We start from the raw sequence: 25,889 nt of genomic DNA on the forward strand, positions 1-25,889 counted from the left end.
AAGCGCGCATAGAATTCATTTAACTCATCTGGTAGGCTCATGTCACTAGGCAGCTCGCGGCTGTGCTTCCCTTTGTAGTCGGTAATAGTTTGGAAGCCCTGCCACATGCGATGAGCATCGGAGCCGGTGTAGTACGATTCAATCTTAGTCCTGTATTGACACTTTGCCGGTTTGAGGGTTCGTCGGAGGGAATAGCGGGATGTCTTATAAGCTTCCGGGTTAGAGTCCCACTCCTTGAAAGCAGCAGCTCTACCCTTTAGCTCAGTGCGGATGTGGCCTGTAATCCACGGTCACTGTGAGGATGACGTCATTGATGCACTTATTGATGAAGCCAGTGACTGCCCTAAAAATTGTCAAAGACCCCAGCCACCCCAGTCAGAGACTGTTCTCTCTACTACAGCATGGCAAGCGGTACCGGAGTGCCAAGTCTTGGACAAAAAGGCTTCTCAACAGTTTTTACCCCCAAGCCATAAGACTCCTGAACAGATAATCAAATGGCTACCTGGACTATTTGCATTGTGTGACCCCCCCAACCCCTCTTTTAAGCTGCTGCTACTCTCTGTTTATCATATATGCATAGTCACTTTAACTATACATTCATGTACATACTACCTCAATTGGGCCGACCAACTAGTGCTCCCACACATTGGCTAACCGGGCTATCGGCATTGTGTCCCGCCAGCCACCAACCCCTCTTTAACGCTACTGCTACTCTCTGTTCATCATATATGCATAGTCACTTTAACCATATCTACATGTACATACTACCTCAATCAGCCTGACTAACCGGTGTCTGTATGTAGCTTCGATACTTTTATAGCCTCGCTACTGTTATTTTTCACTGTTGTTTTATTTCTTTACTTACCTATTGTTCACCTAATATCTTTTTTGCACTATTGCTTAGAGCCTGTAAGTAAGCATTTCACTGTAAGGTCTACACCTGTTGTATTCGGCGTGCGTGACCAATACTCTTTGATTTGATTTGCTGTGGTGTTCTCCTCAATGCCATCGGCCGAATCCCGGAACATATTCCAGTCTGTGCTAGCAAAACAGTCCTGTAGCTTAGCATCTGCATCATATGACCACTTCCGTATTGAGCGAGTCACTGGTACTTCTTGCTTTAGTTTTTGCTTGTCAGCAGGAATCAGGAGGATATAATTATGGTCAGATTTGCCAAATGGAGGGTGAGGGAGAGCTTTGTGGGGTAAGGATGGTCTCGAGTTTTTTTCCCTTGGGTTGAACATGTAACATGCTGGTAGGAATGAGGTAAAACGGATTTAAGTTTCCCCGCATTAAAGTCCCTGGCCACTAAGAGAACACCTCTGGATGAGCATTTTCTTGTTTGCTTATGGCCTTATACAGCTTGTGAGTGCTGTCTTAGTGCTAGCATCGGTTTGGGGTGGTAAATAGACAGCTATGAAAAATATAGGCGAGCATAACCTCGAGACTTCCTTAATATTAGATTTCGTGCACCAGCTGTTGTTTACAAATAGACACAGACCGCCACCCCTTGTCTTACCCGAGACAGCTGTTCTATCTTGCCGATGCACAGGAAACCCAGCCAGCTGTATGTTATTCATGTCGTCATTCAGCCACGACTCGGTGAAACATAAGATATTACATGTACAAAATAAGTTACAAATAACGAGCAAAAAACACACACAATAGAACATATTGGTTAGGAGGACGTAAAACGGTAGCGATCTCCTCCGACGCCTCTCACTGCTCCCTATAAAGTGCACTAATTTTTACCACAGCCCTGCTTGAAGGCAGTGCACTACATAATTAATAGGGTGTCATTTGGCATGCGTCCATACTGACCTATAACACCTATGGCATCACCCGCACAGATCAATTTGAGACTCAATCAGGGGTTGAGAATGAGCTGAAGACTCGTCTCTCATAACCCATACATAATTCATCCCTTTTCTTTCTTTCGTGATGGGAAGAAAAATAAACCCTTTTATTTTCCAGACAGATCTGTACTTGCCCTTTGTTAATGCATCCAGTGGAAAATACTTGATCCATTAACGCAGAATGAGGAGAGCAACGTCCATATAGTTCAGGTAGGAAAACACATGGAGTCAGTACAACCTCATATGAGAGAAATACTGGTCAAATACATGTGTACATGCATGCTTGATATGATCAATATGGATGCTTCCATAGTCCAATAGGGAGCTTCCACGCCTATGGGAGTGTAAAATATTTTTGGTATGTCAAATGAAGTTTCACATAGAAACTTCATTGCAGGAAGAATCACAAACCATTTTTGAGAAAACCATGATGAAAGTGGCCATTTTAGGCCCTTTTTAGACCTATACATGCCTCTTGTAAGACCCTAAAATCTGTGAACCATACATGATACAGACAATATCTTTGCGTCATTATTCTCCTCATATTGTGCTCTAAAATATCAAGTATATGTCTTTACTCTTGATTCTGAAATAAAAAATGTCACATTGATTTATTCAACATAAAAAATATTAATATGAATATCTCAAAACTACCCTTTTTGATTTGATACATTTTAAGACATTATTTTGAACAATTTACTCTACAAATATGGGGCGGCAGGTAGCTTAGTGGTTAGAGCGTTGGGCCAGAAACCGAAAGGTTGCTGTATCGAATCCCCGAGCTGACAAGGTAAAAATCTGTAGTTCCACCCCTGAACAAGGCAGTTAAGCCCCTGTTCCCCGGTAGGCCGTCATTGTAAATAAGAATGTGTTCTTAACTGAACTGCCTAGTTAAATAAAGGTTCAATAAAGAAATACATCACATTTCCAGAGTGGGCTCTTTGCTAATTCTGAAGGTATTATCAATTGTATGAGCACCACCAACACAGTGAATGGGAAAATAGATTCAAAGGGAACTCCCTCTGCTGGTGACTTGCTGAATGTGCAATCCTAAAGGAGGGCTGTGATTGGTTAATGACCTATAATGTCAATTTCTATGTATAAAATGGGTCAAATCATTAAAAGTACCAGAGAGCCCACTCTGGAAATGTGATCTGTTTGAGGAGCATATTGTTACAAACCATATGTAAAAAAAATGGAATGCCTGCGCTACAGTCTATATCAGTCTTCTACTTTTGTGAGTTTTGTTATATATATATTTTTGAAATCCGATTTTTCAGCACCCCTACTTCCCGTGGCTATGGCTACATACATACATACATACATACATACATACATACATACATACATACATACATACATACATACATACATACATACATTCTGTCTGGCTCTCTAATCCCACTCAGAATCTGGAAGGAGTACATTAATTATAGACAAAAAGCAGAAGTACAAAAGCAGGGAGCGGTCCTTTGAAGATGTAGACCTAAATGTCACCCAGCAGCTTTGAAGTTTCTGGGCTGACTTTGTCTCTCTGTTAGAATACATAAAACACTCTAAAACAGAAAGACAGAAGTCCCAGCACCCGGCTTTGAAGGGACATTTCATGTTGGCGCCAACCATCAAACGAGAGTTGAACCCTCTCCTGCTCGCCTCGTACCGTAACCTTATGGAGATACCTCTAACTTTCTATACCAAGCAGCCATTGTACTGTATGTACCAATATGATTCTATCACTCACTCAGTCAGGACACAGTGACATTTGTGAATCACACTGTAGAACATATTGTGTACAGATGTAGCATCTTAATTTGATCACCCTGTTGCAGGTGAAATGTCCTGTAATGCAGGAAATGTAAAAATTGTAGTGTATTTGAGTTTAAAAAAGTTCTGAAGTAATTTCCACTTTGAAATGTCAGACTTGATTTTCCCTTACAAAAAATATGTCAACCCCTAGATTATTTTCCGGGTGTAGCAAACTGGCTCAAATTAAGATCCTACATCTGTATCACAGGAGGCTGCTGAGGGAAGAACGGCTCATAATAATAGCCGGAATGGCGCAATAGCCGGAATGGCATCAAACACCTGGAAACCATGTGTTTGATGTATTTGATACCCTTCCACCTATTCCGATCTAGTCATTACCATTACCGTTCTCCCCAATTAAGGTGCCACCAACCTCCTGTGATCTGTATATCTATTAAACTGATAACATAATGTTGAAGCCATCAATCATTGTGTTACTCATTCAAGGTCAACATTAATATTTTACTAAATGAAGAAATTACAATAAATATTTCTTATTCTGAGAACAGTATAGTACATATGGATACTGTACATTTCATCTTTGTAGTAGCCTACTGTATATATGCAACTTAATTTACAACATACTGTATAATACAGACCGCATTAGTCTGTGTGTCTTGACTATATGAAGGTTTTTCGAGGCGAACACAGCTAGCTGGCTATTTGCAGCAGGCAGGCAGACAGTCTAATCCTAGTGAGTCACTCTCCTCTCCTCTCCTCTCCTCTCCTCTCCTCTCCTCTCCTCTCCTCTCCTCTCCTCTCCTCTCCTCTGAGGAGTGGATAAGGTGATGTAGAGAACAGAACAGCACTTGAATGCGGCTGTAATCAAGGTCCATACGCTGAAGTGGGCCAATCAATTCAGCTGTCTGCTTCTGTTCTCATCAGGGATCTCAGAGCCCACTAAGAGAAGCTGGATACTGCCTACAGATGTAGGACCTTAATTTGAGCAAGTTTGCTAAAGCAGGAAAATAATCATGCAGCAACAGGAAATATGAAATATTACGTGGATTATAATTAATGGACATTTTTTTGAACGGGTTGATACATTGTTTCGTTAGGGCAAATCAAGTCTGACATTTCAAAGTGAAAATTACACAATTTACAAGCCTTTACAAGCCTTTTAAACCTTGAATACACCCCAGGTTTGAAATTCTCAGCATCAAATAGTGATCAAATTAAGATCCTATATTTGTACTCAGGCCACCAAAGGTGAGCGAACAACAGGAGCATTTTATTAGCCTTTAATAACATTCTTCACTGGAGTGAGAGAGAGAGAGATAGAGAAGCCAGACTAGGAAGTTTGGAGGAACATGGCTTTATTACACACCCAGAGAGAAGACTCTGTCATGTCTGACATGAAGAGGGCCTCAATCATATGGGGGTATAATCCATCCTGCAGTAAGAAAATAGTGATAGTGATGGAATGCTAAGTCCCAAAGGGGGGTTATGTATAAAAATCTGAAATCCTTTTTAAAATGTTTTTTTTTAGTTCAGATTCAGAGCTTGTGATTGGAGGAAGCATGGGAAAGTTATGCTGCTTTAAAAGTTGCTAAACGTGTTATCCCACTTAGGATACCAGTAGGAGAAAATGCCCTTGAACGATTTGTTGAGTGCTAGAGAGGTCTTCTTTTTTTACACCCATCTCTTTAAGAATTCACATGTAAACACATGGCCAACAGTCAGCATGGTCATCACTTCCATTATTTCAGCCAATCACGGCTAACTAGGCTCATAATTTAACATTTGAATTCATATTTACGGATCCCATACAAGTTTGTAATGAAGGCACATGTTCAAGAAGGTATTTCTGCCCTACATGTTGTGTTATGTCATCATCTTATGTTATGTCATCATCTTCATTACAGGAACTAGGCCTACATCCAAGCTTAGAGTATTCATTTACACATCCCACACATACTGCATTTTTCGCACAGAGAAACAGACCGCAGCGACACGGAAGCTTCCCTCTCCCTCTCCAAGCCAGCCAGTCCATTGCCTGCCCTGGAATGATGCAAGCGTGCTGCAAGTGTGGAGTCAGGCAGCAGAGCCAGCAGAGAGCTCCAGTCAGTCAAGCCATCTGCAGCACAAATGGGACCCTATTCCCTAATATAGTGCACTACTTTTGACCAAAGCCCTGGTCAAAAGTGGTGCACTACATTCGGAAATAGGGTGCCATCTGTAGGAGGCATGAAGCCTGAGCTGAAGCTGGAGTTCCAGGAGCAGGGCCAACACAGAGGTTGCATCCCAAATGCCCCCTATTCCCTACATAGTGCACTTCTTTTAACCATAGCCCTATGGGCCCTGGTCAAAAGTAGTGCACTGTATAGGGAATAGGGTGCCATTTGGGATGCAACCAGAGTAGAGCTGCCAGCTGTGAGAGAGAGGGACCCTGAGAGGTCTGCCCAGAGAGGGCTGGCTGAGGACCATGACGCCCACGCTACCACCGCTGCTAAACAAACTCAGCTTCCACACAACACCTGTGATGATCCACCTTCTTCACAGCAGGACCCACAGATGCTCCCAAAGCTCTAGAGGATTCCACCCCCCACCCCAGCTCTCTCTGAAGTCAGACCAAAATAACCACAAGCAACTCTGAACTGCAGGGGACACAAAGGATCGAGGTCTCACTTGTAGGGATTTCTCAGAAATCACAAAACACAACCACCACGCATACGCCGATAGACAATAGAGATAATGTACCACACTGTGTCACAACAAATGACATCAATAAACAACTGTTTTTGTCATTTCATTTTCCCCCAATTTGATTATGAGCACATTTTGGCCAACAGGTTGCTATTAGCTACTAGCTAGAGAAAATCCAGAATTGATTATCCTTCAGCATGAGATGAGAATTGATCAACAGGCAAACTAAATGAAGTTAACTTCAATGGATCTGGTGGCTCCTGTAGGGCTTAAGTGGGCCCATAGTCCCATTGGGGAGACTTGTTTCCAATGAAATCACACAGGAAATCAATGGAGACAATTAAAGGAGTGAATCCAAACAGAAAGTGCTGATGACAAAGTCAGGGTTTGTCCAAAATGACACCCAATTCCCCATACAGTGTACTACTTTTGACCCTTTTGATCACATACGCTGCTGCTACTGGTTATTGTCCTGTAGCCTAGTCACTTTACCCACTACCTATATGTACATATCTACCTCAATTACCTCATACCCCTGCACATCGACTCAGTACTGCTATCCCGCGCATATAACAAAGTTATCGTTACTCATTGTGTATATACTCCTCGTGTTATTATGCTTCTATATTTTTTCAATATGTTTCTCTCTGCATTGTTGGGAAAGGCCCGTAAGTAAGCATTTCACTGCTGGTCTTACGAAGCATGTGACAAATAAAATTTGATTTGGATTTGATTTGGGACTGAGCGGCTACTGATGATGATTATGTGAAAGGTCACCAAGGATCAGCTGGCTTGGGGGGGGGAGTAGTATGTTTTATACACTAATGTGTTAAGCTTCTGTATATTGTATGGTTAAAACAGACAAGCATACAGAGATCTAGGAAGATGACAAAATGCTATGTTATTTGGAACTTTTCAAGGAAGAAGTAAAAGCACGTGACTTCTCTCAGATAATGCAGAAAGATCAAGCTGATGATAATGAAAACCAGAGAAGCATCATTACCACAAGATTTGTAATACAATGTCACAAATCTCACGTTGCACATCAACATCATGTGCATATACAGTCACATGGATGACAATAAATCACGTTAAACAGGTATACATAGTATTTATTCAATTTCTCTCTGCAGCAGAACACACATACTTAGGGTAAGTGAGTGCCCTAAAAGCTAAGCCCTAAGACTGAGCCAACCAGAGGTTGAAGGCTTTCCTCACATCAGGGAGAAGAGAACTTAGGTAGATAAACCACATTACTTTTTCCTAAAGAGCCAGCTAATAAGATTTGACATTTTAACAAGTGTTAAAGCTGGAGTGAAGGTCAGAGCTGTCAGTATTATGAGATCTATGCTAAACCACTCAACCGTGAAAAGAGAGAGAAAAAATACAACCAACGGTCTTTGTAATGATCAGAGGAATTGGGGTCTCATTTCAACTCCGGTGATCAGAAATGACTCATGGTTCATAGTATATTCAAGGCCATCAAGGTTAGGACTACCAGATACAGGGAGTGAATGGGAGTGAATAGGAATGTGTCTTAAAGTAAACACTGCCCAACTGAAAGTGTTGCATCTACTGTTTAGTGTTTACTCTGGTTGAATACCAGTGCCCAAAACAACACCGCTCTACAGAGCTGTCTGCATAAGTGAGGAACTGACAGAAGAAAAACTGGTTTGATAGATGTATGTGAACTTGATCAGAATGATCAGAATTTCCTTGCTTTTTAAAAAGTGTGTCAAACATAGAAACTCAGCCATTCACCGATACCACTTTGCGAGGGAAAACCGCCTTCATAACTTATTGAACTGTTTGTGACCTCTGTGACACAGAATTATTTCCATGTCAAGACACAAATCAAACCTCAGATATTACATTCAGCCAGTGAATGAGTAACTAGCTATTGTCAGGGAAGACAATGGATGTTCTCCTCTTCATAGAAAACACAGGGAGGTCAGTTTAATGGTCAATAATACACATTCAGTCAAACCAGTTAGGCCATTAAAAATATCTTTGACTAAATAACATTTTAAGTGGATACAGTTTGTAGACAACTCATTTCTGCATTCTATTGTGGACTTTATTGGGGACCTTGCTTAATGTGCTAATTGCGCGGCTGGCTGGCCTGACCCTGACCTCCAGCCAATTGAGGAGCCTGGTTCTCACGGCCGAGACGCACCACTGGAAGTGGTTTTTGGGCCTGCCACTCCATGGCTCCACAGCGTGCATGAATAGGCCTGACAATGAGGGTCATCACCCCGCTGCTCACCATCTTGACACCCCCCCTGACAATAGCCTTTGCCTGGCCCTGGGTTCCTAACAATGGCCGGGTATGCGTGACAGGAGCTCCACGAGCTCCACTCCAGGGTTCTTTACTCAGCAGGCCAGGGCAATACAGGGCAGGCCAGGGCAATACAGGGCAGGCCAGGGCAATACAGGGGTTGAGTCCCAAATTGCACCATATTCCCTATATAGTGCACTACTTCTGACCAGAGCCATATGGGCCCTGGTCAAAAGTAGTCCACTAGATATTTAGGGAACAGGGTGCCATTTGCGACACAGCTAGGGCCGTGCTGCTGCACCCCAGAATACCAGCACAGTCCTCCGCCCTCCTCCACTCTGGCCCGGGACGGCCAGGAGGCTGGCTCTCTATCGATCCAGTATTGTTCACATGGAGCAGAAGAATGCGAATGTTCTATGAGGTAACACTGACTCCTTTGTCCAGTGTCCAGCCAGTCCAAGGCTGCATCCCGTGGTCCTGGTAAAAAATAGTGCACTGTATAGGGAATAGGGTGCCATTTGGGACACAGCCCAACATTTTTTTAATGTATCTTATAATAATGGTATGATAACACACCTTATTTATGGTAGCTATGATGTCATATTGAAATCTCTTACAGTGCCATTGTAAAGGCTTTCTTCCAGGGGTGAAGGAGAGGACCAAAGTGCAGCGCGGCTAGTGTTAAACATGTTTAATACAAAAACAAGTGAAACACTACAAACATACAAAATAACAAATGTGCAAAACCGATACAGACCTATCTGGTGCAGAACACAAACACAGAGACAGGTAACAAACACCCACAAAATCCCAACACAAAACAAGCCTCCTATATATGAGTCTCAATCAGAGACAACGACTACCATCTGTCTCTGATTGAGAACCCACACTAGGCTGACATAGAAACAGACAAACTAGACACACAACATAGAATTCCCACCCAGCTCACGTCCTGACCAACTAAACACATACAAAACAACAGAAAACAGGTCAGGAACGTGACAGCCATTTAAATTAAATAATGCGAAGATGATTAAAATTTAATCATTTAAGTTTTGTCTCCAACTGCTTAAAACATGGGCACACAGATTTCTCCATTGCGTCTGGAAGAAACTGTAAAATGATGATAAAATGATGCCATTACAATAGCCTTGTAATGCTTAACGTCTCAGAAAAACCACATCAACTGGGGCTATTGAAATAATCTTTGCCGATACTCTTGTTGAATATGACAAATTATGCTTTAGAGACAGCAGCACACCCACACTACTGCACTTAAGTTAAGAGGCAGCCGTATTTCATTTCAAGTGCGGTTCTGTCAACTGCATTAATACGAATAAAGGCTCATCCATGACCTCTCAAAACAAGTTAGTCCGGGGCTGGAAATGAGAAACGAGGACACGAACACGAACAATAGCACTTGTGAAACAGGACGGGGGTAGCCATTACACAATCACTTGATCAAGAGTGTGGAGTTCAATTATCAAAACTGTCATCACTAGACGAAGGGAAAAAAACTAGATTTATCTATTCAAGCTAAACTTACTTTGACAGAGCAATTTCCCTGTGTGTGTGTGTGTGTGTGTGTGTGTGTGTGTGTGTGTGTGTGTGTGTGTGTGTGTGTGTGTGTGTGTGTGTGTGTGTGTGTGTGTCTGTCCCCTGCTACATAGGTGAAATTGCCACGGGGGATCCCCCCAATATTCAGAACAGGTCGATTCGTCTCCCCAATAATGTATAAAAAAAAATGTAAATGGGTGCCCCCGACCTCCCGATATCACATTAACACGTCATAGGCAATGGCAAAATGTGGAGAATTGCAGATAATTAGCTTTAACGGTCAACTTTGGGCACAAAAAACAGTCTAACTCCTCAATTTTCAAACAGAAATGGGGTGTGCCTTTGGTGGTTCATCGATATGTCATTCTGGTCATGCATGCTGCAACCCACGTAACTAGTTCATTAGCTAAGCTAGCCACTTGTAGCTAGCCAGTAACTCCTCCAGTATGTATTGATGTCATTTCAGGATTTGTTTTTGGAGGGAAGCTGAGATCGGAAAGAAATGGCACTAAAGCCAAATAGCCAACAAATATTTTAAGCATTAAATGACCTGGTATGATGGTGCATTGATCAGTTATACAGTTTAAAGCTGTTATTTTTGCGTTTTTTTCCCAAAAGTCGACCTTTAAAGTAACTGTCCAGTGTTTCTAGATTTCTATGAAATTTGAACTATAGTTCAAACTAATTACAATATGAGTGAAGTAGTTTTCCTTCCCAAAAATAGTAATTAAGTATGTTAAAAAGCAGCTGGGTTGAAATGGTGTGGGCGTACCCCAAAAGCAGAATGGTGTGGGTGTATACGGTCACAAAAAATATTAATGCGAGTAGACCGCTGATTGGCCAGACATTATCCCCTATGAGAAAATAGCAAGCATTTTGAATTGGTCTCTTTGTTTGTTAAGGTGGTAATTTTTCTCCAATTTATGCTTTGTCCACAAATACCAGTGTAGGATGAGTCAACAACATTATTTGGGTATGAGTTGACAGAATATTAACTTTTAAAAGTGACATTTTCACTGGACAGTTACATTAGAACTGCAACATTTTCTGTCAGCGTCATGGCAAAATGTGTAGAGTAGCTGGAAATTAGCTTTAAAACTGCAAACATTTATCTCATCCTCATGGCAAAATGTGAAGAATAGCATGAGATTAGCTATAAAACAGAAAAGGTTTCTCTCTGCCCCATGAAAAAAATGTGCAGAATTGCAGGAAATTTGCTTTAATTAGCTGACTAAAATTGTAGAATAGCATTATAAAACCACACATTTTTCTCTCTGCCCCATTGCAAAATGTGCAGGGAGTCAGCTGTTTTCCCCCAAAAAATCAGTTTTCCCTAAAAACGAAATGTTTCATTTTGGGGGGGGGGGGGGGTTGGGGGCCCTTCCACTTTTATTGTGTTTTTCCCTCAAAATACCCCTCAAGAGAGGCATAATAAATCAAACTGTGTAGAATTGCTGGAAATGCGTTTTAAATGTCGGGGGTGGAGGACCCCCCCCTACTGTTCGCCCCCACCCCCCCAATATCTACACTACAATTTTGCCATTGGTATGATATGTTACAAATTCCAATTCGTGGGGGAAAACATTATCTTCATATATAAATATAAATATTTTCTCATAACTGTTGAAGCAGCCTTGTATGTTTATCAGTAATGATAACTATATACAAATACAGCTATTCTCTCCTTTCCTTGGGGGTTCTTTGACAATGCATACCTGTATTTCACTCACCAGAGAAGAGTTGTGATTGGTGCAAGGGAGGCTTCCTAATAACGCTTACGGATGTCACTTAGATTTTACTCTTTCTCCCGACAGCACATCTCCATTATCAGAGGTCTATACAGAGAATTTTCAGTATGGAGCTATAAAAACTGTGGACCAGTTCTCTGAGAGTAAACAACAAAATCTTGGATATTTGAAAAAGCTAAAATGTCCATTTCAGTTCCAACATGCTCCACTAAAGCACAAGAGATTGCTTTTTTTGCAATATATATATATAACATTTAGCTATCAGAGCAGCTCAGACCTACCTGCTACGTTGGCCACATCTGCAGTGCTGACATTCTGGGTATTAGGTCGTACTCTGAAGGTCACAGCTGGGCCCACCACTCTGTAAAAAAAAACACACACAGTGAGATGAGACATTCCAAACATGATCAACGAGAAATATTTTTTTTTTCATGGTGGTAAAGCATTGTTTTTCTGCCCTCTTGCCTTACAAAGAACAGACCAGGTCATTAACCCAATGAGTCTTCTAACCCCTTTTAAACATTGTGTGTTTGAGCTACAGACTTCTGTGTAATTAACGGGGGCTGAGCTAGAGCGTTGTTTGTGAGACAAGGGCAGATCCCGAAGGGGCCCAGGGCCATGTCTTTTTACAAACACGTCCATAGAGGCAAAATGGTTTGAGCTACAAACTATTAAAAGCTATCTATGAAAAGCTGAGACTCCTACGAACATGAACTATGATGCTCACAAGCTACACAATGACGCTTACAAGGTACACAAGAGTCATTAGAAGGGGTACTTCTACATAGAAGATCATAGGAAATCCCAGGACATAGTGTCTATAATACTGGTATAAGCTCACATAGTTGCTATCACAAACTCCAAACAGCTGTCACTGACTAGTTGGATATTCATTTCCCACTAAGCAAAACATTTCTGTACTTACAGCATTCATATACATTTATTTTTATCCGGTTTTTGCTTTGGCAGACCTTGTTTTTGTATTGACATTTGTCAATTAACCTATGAATGCAGCTGTTTATGTCAAATAGTTTTGTGCTGTACTTGTAGCCCTGATTGTCCTGAAAATAAAATGGTTAAACACTTCAGTGTGAGGCTAAATGTAAGGGCTGGACATGCAGATAAATGAATGTCAGATAAATGAAAAGCCCATTTTTCCTGGGGTCTCAGGACTGATAGTGTTAAATCAGAGCCGTACACACACAGTGCTTGAATAGTATTTTACCTCTGGCTACCCCATAAACTGTTAGAATCCCTGTAGCCAAAGGAGCCGTTTCCACAGGATACCTCTTGAATCTCAATGTGCCTCTGAGTGTTTTACAAACAACAAATGACAAGGAGGGTTTTGGTCTAGGATTAGGTACACATACTTTATGTGTGTCCCTTCACTGACAGTCATAGGGACAATTGCTTATGTACAGAGCTTTGTAAATTTTGTGTGTAATGAAAAGCACTGTACAAATGAAATGTACAGATATTATTTTTCCCCTCACAACGTATTTCCAAAGAGCAAATCTAGGGTGGACACTGGACAAATACTTTTCAGGCTGTAAAAATATATCTTGAGCTGAAAAGTGCTAAAGGTGATGAAGGAGGGCGAACCACCCAGAATAAAACCAGGTTATGGCAACCTATTGAACATAAAATGCGGTACATTTTATTTTTGGCAACCTATTGAACAGAAAGTGTTTTGCTGTACTGTATGTTGAAGTAAAATAATGTATCCAGCCAGGAGGTTAAGGTATCTAGCAATGTGTGGAGGATAACCTCAACCAGCAGCTAGCCTTTCAACCATTCTATGATATTCACCCCCGTAACACTCTAGATGTATAGATTTTTCACATCTATTAAGAGTTCGATCTATTAGCGGTTGAAAAGGAACATCACTCACTGTGACTTCATAACACATTGATATGTTTCCTGACCTAAGCCAGGGGCGCCATGCAGCCATTTTATTTTAGAGGGGGCACAAAGTACGTTAGGATGGAGGGGAGGTGGTTGGAGAATTTTGCATTTTTCAAACACCTGAAACACATTTTTCCTGCAATTTAGAGCCATAATTCTATGTTAAAAAATATGTACATTTCTCTGCATAGGTTATCTAAGCATACCTCTTTACCTGTTCAATTGTCATTTTAACGAGGGTGTCATTCTGACTGTTGTAAATCACACATCTCAATATACTGCACTACCATGCCCAGGATATTACATTCAAATTACAACACAGTACATGGGATCATAGCACACATCATCAATACAGGTTCATTTCACGGAATCATAATTTATACACAAATATCATGATATGATCATAAGGTGCCAGATTACAGTTAAACCAAGTCTCTTTCTGCATATCTAAGCATATCATTTGAACTGTCTGTATCCTCCTGACTGGTGGTTCTTTTTTTTAAAGAAAATAAATATGCTTCTCTGTATCTCTGCTAAAATCTGGGTAAAAGATGGAAAGGAATGTGAGTCTAATTCGGTACATATAGTAATTGCTCGCTTTTCTAAAGTCTAGCAACCTTGCTGCAGGCATGCCAGCTAAGATAGTTAGACAAGTTACTCTAACTTGATTGACAGCCTGAAAAGGCTTGGTAGCTAGTTATGAGGTTCGGCGGTTGGGAACCTATCTAGCTGGCTAGATAAAGACAACTTCATACAATTGCTAGGTGGCTAGTATTACAGAGAAACAATAAAACATTTTTGCTTTATCAATAGGCTACATAGCTTGATCAACTTCATTTAGAAACATACAGTACCTCCTGCCCTCATCGGCAGCTAATCAAACGCTGCACGTATCACTCTACACTCTCTCTTTGCTCCGTCATATCTTTGCTGTGTGCTGCACCTTGGAAGGAACCACTTACTAGGGAGAATAGGAACGGGGGTGGGTCCGGTCAGTGTGCACCCGCCGCAAAAGCTGACAGATCTTTTTTGATAAATAATAACGATAAAACGTGGGCTTAAAAATAAAGTTTTGTAATTAATTGAACATCTGAAAAAGAAAAAAAACAGGCCAAATGTGAGGGGGCATGTGCCCTTGTGTCCCATATGGGCATGACATCTCTGAACTACGCCAACCGCCACCCAATGAAAGTTTTTCAAAATTCAATACTACAGCAAAAGTAAATCATGTACTTGTGATTTTCAAGCTGAAGCGCATGCTTTCTTCAGCAGAATATTACTCCCATGTAAAAGCGCTCCCTTTAAGTATGTTAGAATATATATATAAAAAGTTGAACTGTCATTGTCCATCAATCTTTTGCTTTGTGATTCTACAGTGAAAATAAATGAGTCTTGTCTAATGCGTCTTCAGTATTCAGTAACACATAGGCTGCATTACAAGCAACCAGCGAAGGTGCATCTCCCCACCTAGTGGTTATACTTTGAAATGAGCAGCATATGAAGTCAGACATTACGTCACCCCCATCAAATTGGAGTCTGACTACAGTCGGTAAGTGTTGCGCAACAACTATTATTCAGAGTGAACTAATGCTACATGATTCTGAAGCAAACCACCCACATTGACACATCAAAACCAACGTCTCTGCTTTCAACCGCCATGTTCGGCCTGACATGATCAATTCAAGACGTTTCTGACAGCGGCGTCTGTATTCTCCTATTCTATATCGTCCTTTCGATCATACAAAATAACACAAAGATAGATGATTGATTCAAGTATATATAACATTTGGCCACAGTGTCTAACATACTGTGTTACTACATATAACGGTAACATTGAATTACCCTGTATGCATATCTATATTTTCCTTCATTATGGTAAACATGATAGACACTAATTTCAAGGTCCTACAGAACCAAGTCATGCTTGCACAAATGAGTCAACATGAAAGGTGAGAGGAGCCATGCTGGCTGGGCTGAATTGAGGGCCCAGTATTTGATTATGTGGAGAGCCATTCTCCCAGGCTCCAGGGTGGGGTGGTGGTCTAGGATCAGCAGCGGTTAGCTGCAAGGAGTGGGACGGCCCAAATAAGCGTGGCGGCTTGGACAAATTGTCCAGGCTGCTCCCCCTGCTGGGCCGACTCGGAGCTCTAACAAAGGGCCCCAGCTCTCTCCCACCCAATCCATCACTCTCCCATACCAAGGCCCTTTCAGTTCCAGAAAGGGACAAAGACAAAAGGTACATTAGCCCAGCCCTGTAAGGCCACCCATGGGCTGAAGGGCTGAATACAGAGCAGTGTATACCTCTCTAGCGCCGTGAGGTGCTTCAGAAACAAGGGCCATTCAGAACCTTATTCACAGTGTCACATGATACGGAATCGGCCAATCCCTACCTGTACCGCCAACAATCAAGCTTAGTAGTTAGAAAAACACAAAGGGGGCCTATCAGCCCATACAATACTCTCTTTCTTATGCCTGTCATCAGCACGTTGCATTGTATTTATGGCGGTAAATTGTTCTCGCATACACACTGCTACGGTTATTGAGTATAGCAGTGTATGTTCACTTGATGAATGACTGCATTACAATGACCACAATGTCAGACTTAAACATAAGTAAGGTAGGAGAGAGGCCCATCATAAAGCAGTGTTTACTTGTGGGGTACAGGGCATGACGGTTCAGGAAATGAACTTGTGACAGGTTATGGCACCATGTCTTTACAGAATGTCGATAAGATTTCCTCTTTAATATTATTTTGAAAGTCTTTAAATAATGTGCGTAAAATGTGTGTAAGGTCGTTTTTGGTTAGACTATGTGAAGGAGATGCCACTGACTACGCAGACCAGCACAGTGTGACACTATATACTCTCATTTGGTTGGGGATGGCTTTAAAAGCCTCATTGCATTCTAAGTGTGTGTGTGTGTGTGTGTGTGTGTATGTGTTTGTGAGTGCGTGTGTTTAAAGTCAGATACCTGCAGTGAAAAACATAACGATTTTGGAGAAAGAGAGGGAGGTTCATGGAGAGTTCAGTCCTGTTCATGATTGCAGCCAGGTAACTGCCAAAATAATGGAAACACTTAAGAAAATTAATGGATACAAAGTATATTGAAAACAAGTGCTTCCACACAGGTGTGGTTCCTGAGTTAATTAAGCAATTAACATCCCATCATGCTTAGGGTCATGTATAAAAATGCTGGGCAGGCCATGAATTTGGCCAATATTTTAGCTACCATGGTTATGCCCTATAGCATGACAATGCCCCCATCCACAGGGTTTGATTGGTCACCGAATGGTTTGATGAGCATGTAAACGATGTTAACCTTATTCCATGGCTGTCTCAGTCACCAGATCCCATCCAAATGAACACTTATGGGAGATTCTGGATCATCGCCTGAGACAGTGTTTTCCAACACCATCAACAAAACCCCAAATGATGGAATTCCTTGTAGAATGGTGTTGCATCCCTCCAATAGAGTTCCAGTCACTTGTAGAATCTATGCAATGTGCATTGAAGCTGTTCTGGTGGCTTGTGGTGGCTCAACGCCTTATTAAGACACTATGTTGGTGTTTCCTTTATTTTGGCAGTTACATGTACTGTATATGGCACCTCATGTCAATAATGTGTACGTGTCAATAATCTTCAACCTCCAGCTCGAATGTTTACAGAATAAGAATAAGACAGTGTCCGGGACATCTTGTGTCTCAGTAAGCCTGCCTTTCTTCGGCTTTTAACCTGTTTGTCAGTTTAATAATTCAAATGTTTGATTTGATATATTTTTGTTTAAGCCCCTCAGTTAACGTTTGACTTGACATGGTGCTCATGACACCTAAAGCCTAACTGTATCCATTGAGCTATTTTTATAGAGTATTATAAACTCTCTCCACACACTACCCTGCATTTCAGTCTGCATTAATCAGTGGATACATACCTATCTACCTGCTACAAGGAATTACTGTACAACCCATTTTAGATTCTACCCAGCACCGTATAAGATTCCTGAGTAAAATCAAATCTAGTCACGTCTGTTTTAAGCATGCAGTCAAAATGAATAGTTACATAAAAAGGTTAAATACATAAAAGTGGTGTAGTCCGTGTTTGTTGTTTCTGTTCTGTTTAGTTGAGTGTGTGAAAAATCTATAAAAATGTTAATCATGAATAAAATACATACGAGAGCTCCAGGAAGTCAGTCATCTGCAGCTTGGCCCGCCGTGCCAGAATCTCCATCAAGTGGAGTCCCTCATCAGTCTGTAGGGCGCTGGGGAGAGAAAAATACAGAGTTCATCAACAGAGTTGTCACCTTAGCCTGTTAAGTGTGGGTGAGAGCTCCGACACATTACATTCCTGTCACATTCAGAGAGGAGAGGGGACACAAGAGGGGCGAGAGGCACGGAGGTCAGGGGGATGGAGGGTAGGAGGGGGAGGAGATGGGGGAGGGGGGAAGGGAGTGAAGGCCAAAGACAGGGAGGTGAGAGGGTAAGGGCGAATAAAAGGAGAGAGGGACAAATAGGGAGATGAGGGAGGCAGGGAGACACGGAGGGAGGGTGAGGTATGAGAACTGGGGGAGCAGGTGTTTCCTCTGGCATGATGAATCACCTGTGTGCTCTGTCTGTGTCCCAAATGGCACCCTATTCCCTATATAGTACACTACTTTTGACCAGAGCCCTGTAGGCAAAAGGGTGCAATTTAGGCAAAAGGGTGCAATTTGAGACACAGCCACTCCCTTAGACTTCAGGCCAGACAGATAGGTGCAAATGAAATGGTGCATCTGCACCACGGTGGCTCAGTTCAGCGCTGGCCACAGCTAATGATGTACCCCACCTGTAAAACACAGTCAGGGTCTCTGATCACCAGGGACTCGGGAAGATATAAATTTCAGTGCAAACCTCAGTCCTAGTTAATCACATAACGTAGTGGGAGTATGGAGTTTAAAAGGAGAAACTGTCTTATACAGACATTGAGAAAAGTCCTTGATATTCCATAGCCCCAGCCCAGCCCCCTATGGAGAGTGGAGGCCCTCCAGACCTGATTATGATGGAATAGTGAAGGGATGTGGGCTCCAGTTCCTGGTGGCCTGATGGGCTGTGGGTTCCGTGCCCTGGAGAGGGACTTGACCTGAACACCTTCAGATCATCATCTACTGAATGATATACGCATGTGAGATGTTTATTGCACATGCATATGATATACCACACTGGGGTATGGTTTTGATTCATGTAAATAAAATTGTTTTGTCAATTGCCAATACTACATAAATGAATGATTTATTTACGTTCATGCATGAATATGAATCCAGTACTGAAACATTGAAAATAATCTAGGGTAATACATTCAGTGAGCGAAACCCTTTTTTTTTTAAAGTCATGGTAAATTACTTTCCCAACAGTGAGTTAAAATGTGGAATGAGAAATTACTCTGACAGGGACACAGTAGGCCTTTGGGTGTCTAGCATCTAAAGCACATTTCTGTTTCCATTTGTAATGGTTTGTTTCAAAGCAACTCCAGCTATGCCTATTCAAGACAGTAAACAAAAATAAAAACAAAAGTCATGGTACAAACAGAACTGTACCAATGGATGCAAATGGTTGCTACTGATCTAGCGTACCCAACACAACATGTCTACACCTGTCAATTCACCATAGTTGGCCCTGGCCTAAAAAAGACTCCTTTGTACTATACTAAATGCAATTCCGCACAAACATCGAACCTTGAATGATTAGCTGTGGTTGCCTCATTCATTACTTATGAAAGGTACTACTCACTCTGTGTCAGTGATGACATAGCCGTAGTCATCATCAGTTGTTTTCTTCGTGGCCACAGCAGCTTTGACATCTAGCTGCAGCTCCTGGATGTTCACTTTCTTCTTCAGGGGCTCCTGGTAGACCATCTTGGCAGCAGGAGGCTCCACTGCCTGGATCCAGCCCTCCACCGCAGCCACCTCCTCCACGTCCATTGAGTGGGTCGACTTCTTCTGCACTGCCACCTTGATTATGTGACAATTTAAACCACAATTCAACGACACATGTGGACACAATGCATTTCAAATCATTGAGGATAACACCAAAATGGTTTAACAACATAGTCATTGTGGTTCTACTTACAGTGGCAAGAAAAAGTAGGTGAACTCTGGAAATACCTGGATTTCTGCATAAATTGGTCATAACATTTGATCTGATCTTCATCTAAGTCACCACAAGAGACAAACACAGTCTGCTTAATTAAACTAATTACACACAAACTATTGTATCTTTCTTGTCTATATTGAATACATAATTTAAACATTCACAGTGTAGGTTGGAAAAAGTATGTGAACACCTAGGCTAATGACTTATCCAAAAGCTAATTGGAGTCAGGAGTCAGATAACCTGGAGTCCAATCAATGAGATGAGATTGGAGATGTTGGTTAGAGCTGCCCTGCCCTATAAAAAACACTCACAACATTTTGAGTTTGCTGTTCACAAGAAGCATTGCCTGATGTGAACCATGCCTCAAACAAATGAGATCTAAGAAGACCTAAGATTAAAGAATTGTTGACTTGCATAAAGCTGGAAAGGGTTACAAAAGTATCTCTAAAAACCTTGATGTTCATCAGTCCACGGTAAGCTGTCCTGCAAAGATGACTGCAACAGCACAGCGCAGAATGCTCAATGAGGTTAAGAAGAATCCTAGAGTGTCAGATAAACACTTATAGAAACCTCTGGAAAACGCTAACATCTCTTTTGATGAGTCTACGATACGTAAAACACTAAACAAGAATGGTGTTCATGGGAGGACACCACGGAAGAAGCCACTGCTGTCCAAAAAAACATTGCTGCACGTCTGAAGTATTCAAAAAGAGCACCTGGATGTTCCACAGCGCTACTGGCAAAATATTCTGTGGACAGACTAAACTAAAGTTGAGTTGTTTAGAAGGAACACACAACACTGTGTGGAGAAAAAAAGGCACAGCACATCAACATCAAAACCTCATCCCAACTGTAAAATATGGTGGAGGGAGCATCATGGTTTGGGGCTGCTTTGCTGCGTCAGGCTATCATCGACGTAAAAATGAGATCCCAAGTTTATCAAGACATTTTGCAGGAGAATGTAAGGCTATCTGCCAATTGAAGCTCAACAGATGTTGGTTGATGCAACAGAACAACGACCCAAAACACAGAAGTAAATCAACAACAGAATGGCTTCAACAGAAGAAAATACACCTTCTGGAGAATCCCAGTCAGAGTCCTGACCTCAACCCGATTGAGATGCTGTGGCATGACCTCGAGAGCGGTTCACATCAGACATCCCAAGAATATTGTTGAACTGAAACAGTTTTGTAAAGAGGAATGGTCTAAAATTCCTCCTAACCGTTGTGCAGGTCTGATCCGCAACTACAGAAAACGTTTGGTTGAGGTTATTGCTGCCAAAGGAGGGTCAACCAGCTATTAAATCCAAGGGTTCACATACTTTTTCCACCCTGCACTGTGAATGTTTACACGGTGTGTTCAATAAAGATGTGAAAACAAATAATTGTTTGTGTGTTATTAGTTTAAGCAGACTGTGTTTGTCTATTGTTGTGACTTAGATGAAGATCAGATCAAATTTTAATGACCAATTTATGCAGAAATCCAGGTAATTCCAAAGGGTTCACATACTTTTTCTTGAAACTGTATGTGTAATATGGTCGTCACCTCGGCCTGAGTGGTCTTACTGCGGACATTCTCCAGACCGACACCCCTGCCCTTGCCCAGCCCTGCACCCACACCAGCCTGGCCGGGGGAATCTCCCTGGAGTCTCTGGGCTGGGGACTCACTCTTATCCAGGTACGCCAGAAGCTTTCCAAATAAGCCGGCGGCATCCTGGGGCTGAAATAACACAGAACAATGTCACGGTGATCTAGCTACAGCACAAACAACAAAAGTCACGGTGATCTCAGGAAGCACAGAAATAACAAATACAAATCAATCATAACTACATTATGGCTTTTTTTCATCTTGATTATGAGACATGTTTTGTTACAATCCATGTGTACTGAATTAAGGAACTGTTTTGATAGGGGAGAGGAGGCAATTTGCTTCTCTCATCAAGTTCTAGGAAAGCAGGAAGCAATAGGACAGAAGCCAATAATAACTGTTTGAAAGATAGGTATGCAAACTGACAACATTACAACACTTTCAATCCCTTTTTCAAAACATACTTCTTCTCTATGTTGTGTATACTAACTGGTTTACTGTCTACAGTACATTGCAGATTTATCATCAAAATCCTTTTGAAAATCAGCTCTTCTGGATGATTCATACCCTACACACGGTATAATATCACCGTTTATAATGTCAGTATTCCGTTTGACATTTCCACTTTCTTTCAAACCCTTTATCACTTTAAGAATCAAAATGGGGTACCTTGTCATTGGAGCCTGCTGGCTCTCTGTCTCCCTCCATTTGTCGCTCTGTCAGGAAATAACAGAGACTGAGTGTTTACTGACAACAAGAATAATATTAAGCAGAAAGCAAACCGACTCTGCATATCTCAAATAACAGCCACGCACATATACTCTTCCCTTCGCCCTTTTGGAAGGCGAAGGGAAACTTATGGTTTGTGAATATTTTTAGCTGATACTTTTTTGCCAAAGTCTGACTGCATTTCAAATCAACAGAGCAGCCAATATGAACTAGTCACCCTGAAGTTGGCATGGAAAGACAATGAGTATACAAAGGTGTTGGTGAGTTAATACTACAGATGGAGGTCTTCTCCAAGTAACCAGTTCCGTCAGGTTTGTGTACCTTGGACCACAGACTCCTCTAGGGGAGTGCTCTCCGGAGCCGTTTTCTCTGTGGTGGATGGAGGGTCACTCTCCTCCTTCTCCCCCTCCTGTTCCCCAGGCCCCTCATTCCCTTCCTCATCCTCCTGCTCCTCTTCCTCCCCCAGGTCTCTTGGTCCTGGTCTGGCCTGAGGCTGTTTTTGATCCACTACCTGCATTCACATTTACATCTTGGTCATTTATCAGACGCTCTTATCCAGAGAAACTACAGACAGTGCATTCAACTGCGGTGTCTAGGTAAGACAACCAACCATCACATTCATTCCAAGTAAAATCTTCCTAAAAAGCAAAATCAGTGTTAGTAAGAAAGGTGTGAGGGTTTGTGCAAGAAAGACAAGTACAAAAACGTTGTTGTTTTTTCTACCTGTAGGGCGTTAGCGATCAGTGTAGACAGCTGGTCCAGGTCTTTTGGACTCATGTCGTCCACGTCCACATTGTGTCTGCCCACGTTCTTCAGAACCTTCTTGATGAACACCTCTGTGGAGGAGGAAAGAGGAGAGGGGATGAGAGGAGGATGGGAGAGATGAGGAGGAGAGGAGGAGAGGAGAGGCGTAGAGGAGGAGAGGAGAGGAGAGAAGAGGAGGAGAGGAGGAGAGGGGATGAGAGGAGGATGGGAGAGATGAGGAGGAGAGGAGAGGCCTAGAGGAGGAGAGGAGAGGAGAGAAGAGGAGGAGAGGAGGAGAGGGGATGAGAGGAGAAGGGAAGAGAAGAGAGGATGAGAGGGAGAAGAGTTCTAACTATGGTAGATGTCAATGCCTTAATTAACAACTAATAACATGCTATACCGTTATTTTCAGCAGATCCATAACTATTGATAGCGATAATTTGTTCACAGAGGAATAATAAGGAAGAACTTGTACAGTAAAAAGTAGCACATACCATCCACTGGATTGAAGGGGTCTTTTGGACTAGAGGGTTGACTGGCTCCAGCTGTCTTAAGGAGTAAAAGTCTATCCAGGTTGGGTGTTTGGGATTGAGAGTTCTCTTTAGGCCCAGTACTGTCTATACTGTTGCTGTAGGAGGGGCGTAGAAGAGGGGAGGGCAAGGTTGGGACTTTGGGGGCCCCCCCGGTCTGGGGTGGTCCCTGCCCAGACAGGTAGTGCCTGAGGGCAGCCACAAGGAGGTCTCCATTCCCTGCAGAGTGTCTGTCCTGGTAGGGAGGCTGGAAGGACAGTGGGGAAAAATGTCCCTCTCCTTGGGACTTGGGCCAGTAGTAGTCAGAGAAGACGCCAGATTGGTAACGTTCACTCTGCAAGATAATAAAACACATTATTTATGTATTATAACGCATTATATAAAGGTCATTATATAGCATTATACACATTAACTTCATAGAAAGTGTTAGCAAATAGATCAAAGTGTTCATCTTTACTTAGTGCTTCACTTAAATCCCCAGCTAATACACCACCATCAAATGAAACGTTAATTGCTAATATGTTAACAATAAGATGAGAGTATGTAATATCTTCCTAAGCAGTACACTATACGGACTGGTCAACAACACTCTAAGATCCATCCATCTCCCACATACTCATCTCAAACGAAAGCCCCCCCCCAATGTTTTCCACCAACCCCATCCTTAATAAATAAAGGGAGACTCTCCCCATTCTTGATAAATAAAGGGGTACCCTCCCCAACCCCTCAATGCCTGGACCTCAGCAGGGGTTTGGCCCTCTCATTCAGCTAGGCCATGTTGGTCACCCCCCTGAACAGAAATTACATAGAGCCCATCATGTGGGTGTTACTAATTAAGGAACTGAACTCCTGAACCCACGGTGGGCATTATCTCCCTCATAATAATCCAGCAGGAAACTATCCCTGTGAATGGTCAACCAACAGCCATTCACCAACCCTTCAGAAGGGGATAGATAATGATACAGCTCCCGCAGCGTTAGTTTGTGTGTGTGTATGTGTGATTTGCGTGTGTGTGTGTGTACACATGAGTGTGTGTTTATAGAGAGGTGCATCTATGGAGAAGTAAAAAAGGATCCAGCTGCTCATCCCAGGCTAAAGCAGGGGCCTGGGGGTCTGGAGGGCAGGGTTCTGAAGTTGGCCAGGGGGGCCCTTACCTTGCTGGGACTCATGGGGCCAGTGGGGGACGAGGCCTGGGAAAGGAGGCCCAGACGCTGTAGGATGTTCTGAAGGTTTCTACTGAGCTCCACCTCCACAGGCTTGATCTTTTTGTCTCCTGAGTCCATAGCCTGGGTAGATGGTCTGGACCAGACATGGAGAGTGAGAGGTGTGAGTAAGTGTGAGAGACAGCAATAAATAGATAGAAAAAGGAGACAGACAGACAGACAGAGACAGACAGACAGACAGACAGACAGACAGACAGACAGACAGACAGACAGACAGACAGACAGACAGACAGACAGACAGACAGACAGACAGACAGACAGACAGACAGACAGACAGACCTGAACAGCCATAAGGAACAGTCAGACAGATAACCTGGACTATCCAGAGCTAGAAACTAGATCCGTTCAGACATAAACCAGCTCATCAGTCATCATATTCTAACATGTGCACTCCTAGAGTCTGCCTGCCTGCCTGTCTGTCTGCATGCATACGTGTGTGTCCGTGTGTGTATGCACAGGTGTGATGGATGGTGCTGCCTGCCAGAAGAGTGACCTGGATTTGCTGCTGCTATAGACATGGGGGCTGGAGTCCTGTAGGCGTCTGTAGGGGATCTTCCTCAGCTTAGACAGCTCCTTGGACAGGATCTGCTGGGTGGCCTCATCCTCCCAGATCAACCCTGCAACACATCAACAGGAATAACACTCAGAATGTCAGACTAGAAAAAAATGGTTGCACATATACTATCTGTCACGCCTGCTCCCGCTCCCCCTCGAGCGCCAGGCTACCCGTCATCACACGCACCTGTTACCATCATTACGCGCAGCTGTGCTCATTGGACTCACCTGGACTCCCTCACTATGTTGATTCTCCCTGTATATATGTCTGCTCCTCTGTGTTGTACCCTGCAGTAACATTTTGTTGTGTCGTGTTTATGTCCAGACGCTGTCCCTGTTCCGTTACATGTCCGTCTGTATTAAATGGTTCACTCCCTGTACCTGCTTCTCATCTCCTGCGTTGGGCCGTACACTATCAATTGCATTATGTGACAAATCACAAATGGAAACACAGAGAACTGTTTTTAATCCCTGGTGGATTAGGTCAAAGGTCACTATGGATGTCTCAAATGGCACCCTATTATCCATAGGGCTCTGGTCAAAAGTAGTGCACTATAAAGGGAATATGGTGCCATTTGGGACACATCCTAGGTCATTCTCATTC

General features: G+C 42.5%; 1 protein-coding gene across 1 annotated transcript in view; it reads right to left on the reverse strand.

The window, feature by feature from the left end:
• LOC120055297 (receptor-type tyrosine-protein phosphatase N2-like) overlaps positions 1-22,212 on the reverse strand; it is a 98,079-nt gene extending 75,867 nt beyond the window's left edge. The window contains exons 1-5 of the mRNA XM_039003173.1: positions 22,174-22,212; positions 21,463-21,636; positions 19,555-19,775; positions 17,964-18,050; positions 12,173-12,252 (exon numbers count right to left, since the gene is read on the reverse strand). Coding sequence (XP_038859101.1) covers positions 12,173-12,252; positions 17,964-18,050; positions 19,555-19,775; positions 21,463-21,636; positions 22,174-22,212 — 601 coding nt within the window. The remainder of the gene's footprint in view (positions 1-12,172; positions 12,253-17,963; positions 18,051-19,554; positions 19,776-21,462; positions 21,637-22,173) is intronic.
• Between the last annotated feature and the right edge of the window lie 3,677 nt (positions 22,213-25,889).

Source organism: Salvelinus namaycush, chromosome 11 (assembly GCF_016432855.1).
Source record: "Salvelinus namaycush isolate Seneca chromosome 11, SaNama_1.0, whole genome shotgun sequence".
Classification (NCBI taxonomy): domain Eukaryota; kingdom Metazoa; phylum Chordata; class Actinopteri; order Salmoniformes; family Salmonidae; genus Salvelinus; species Salvelinus namaycush.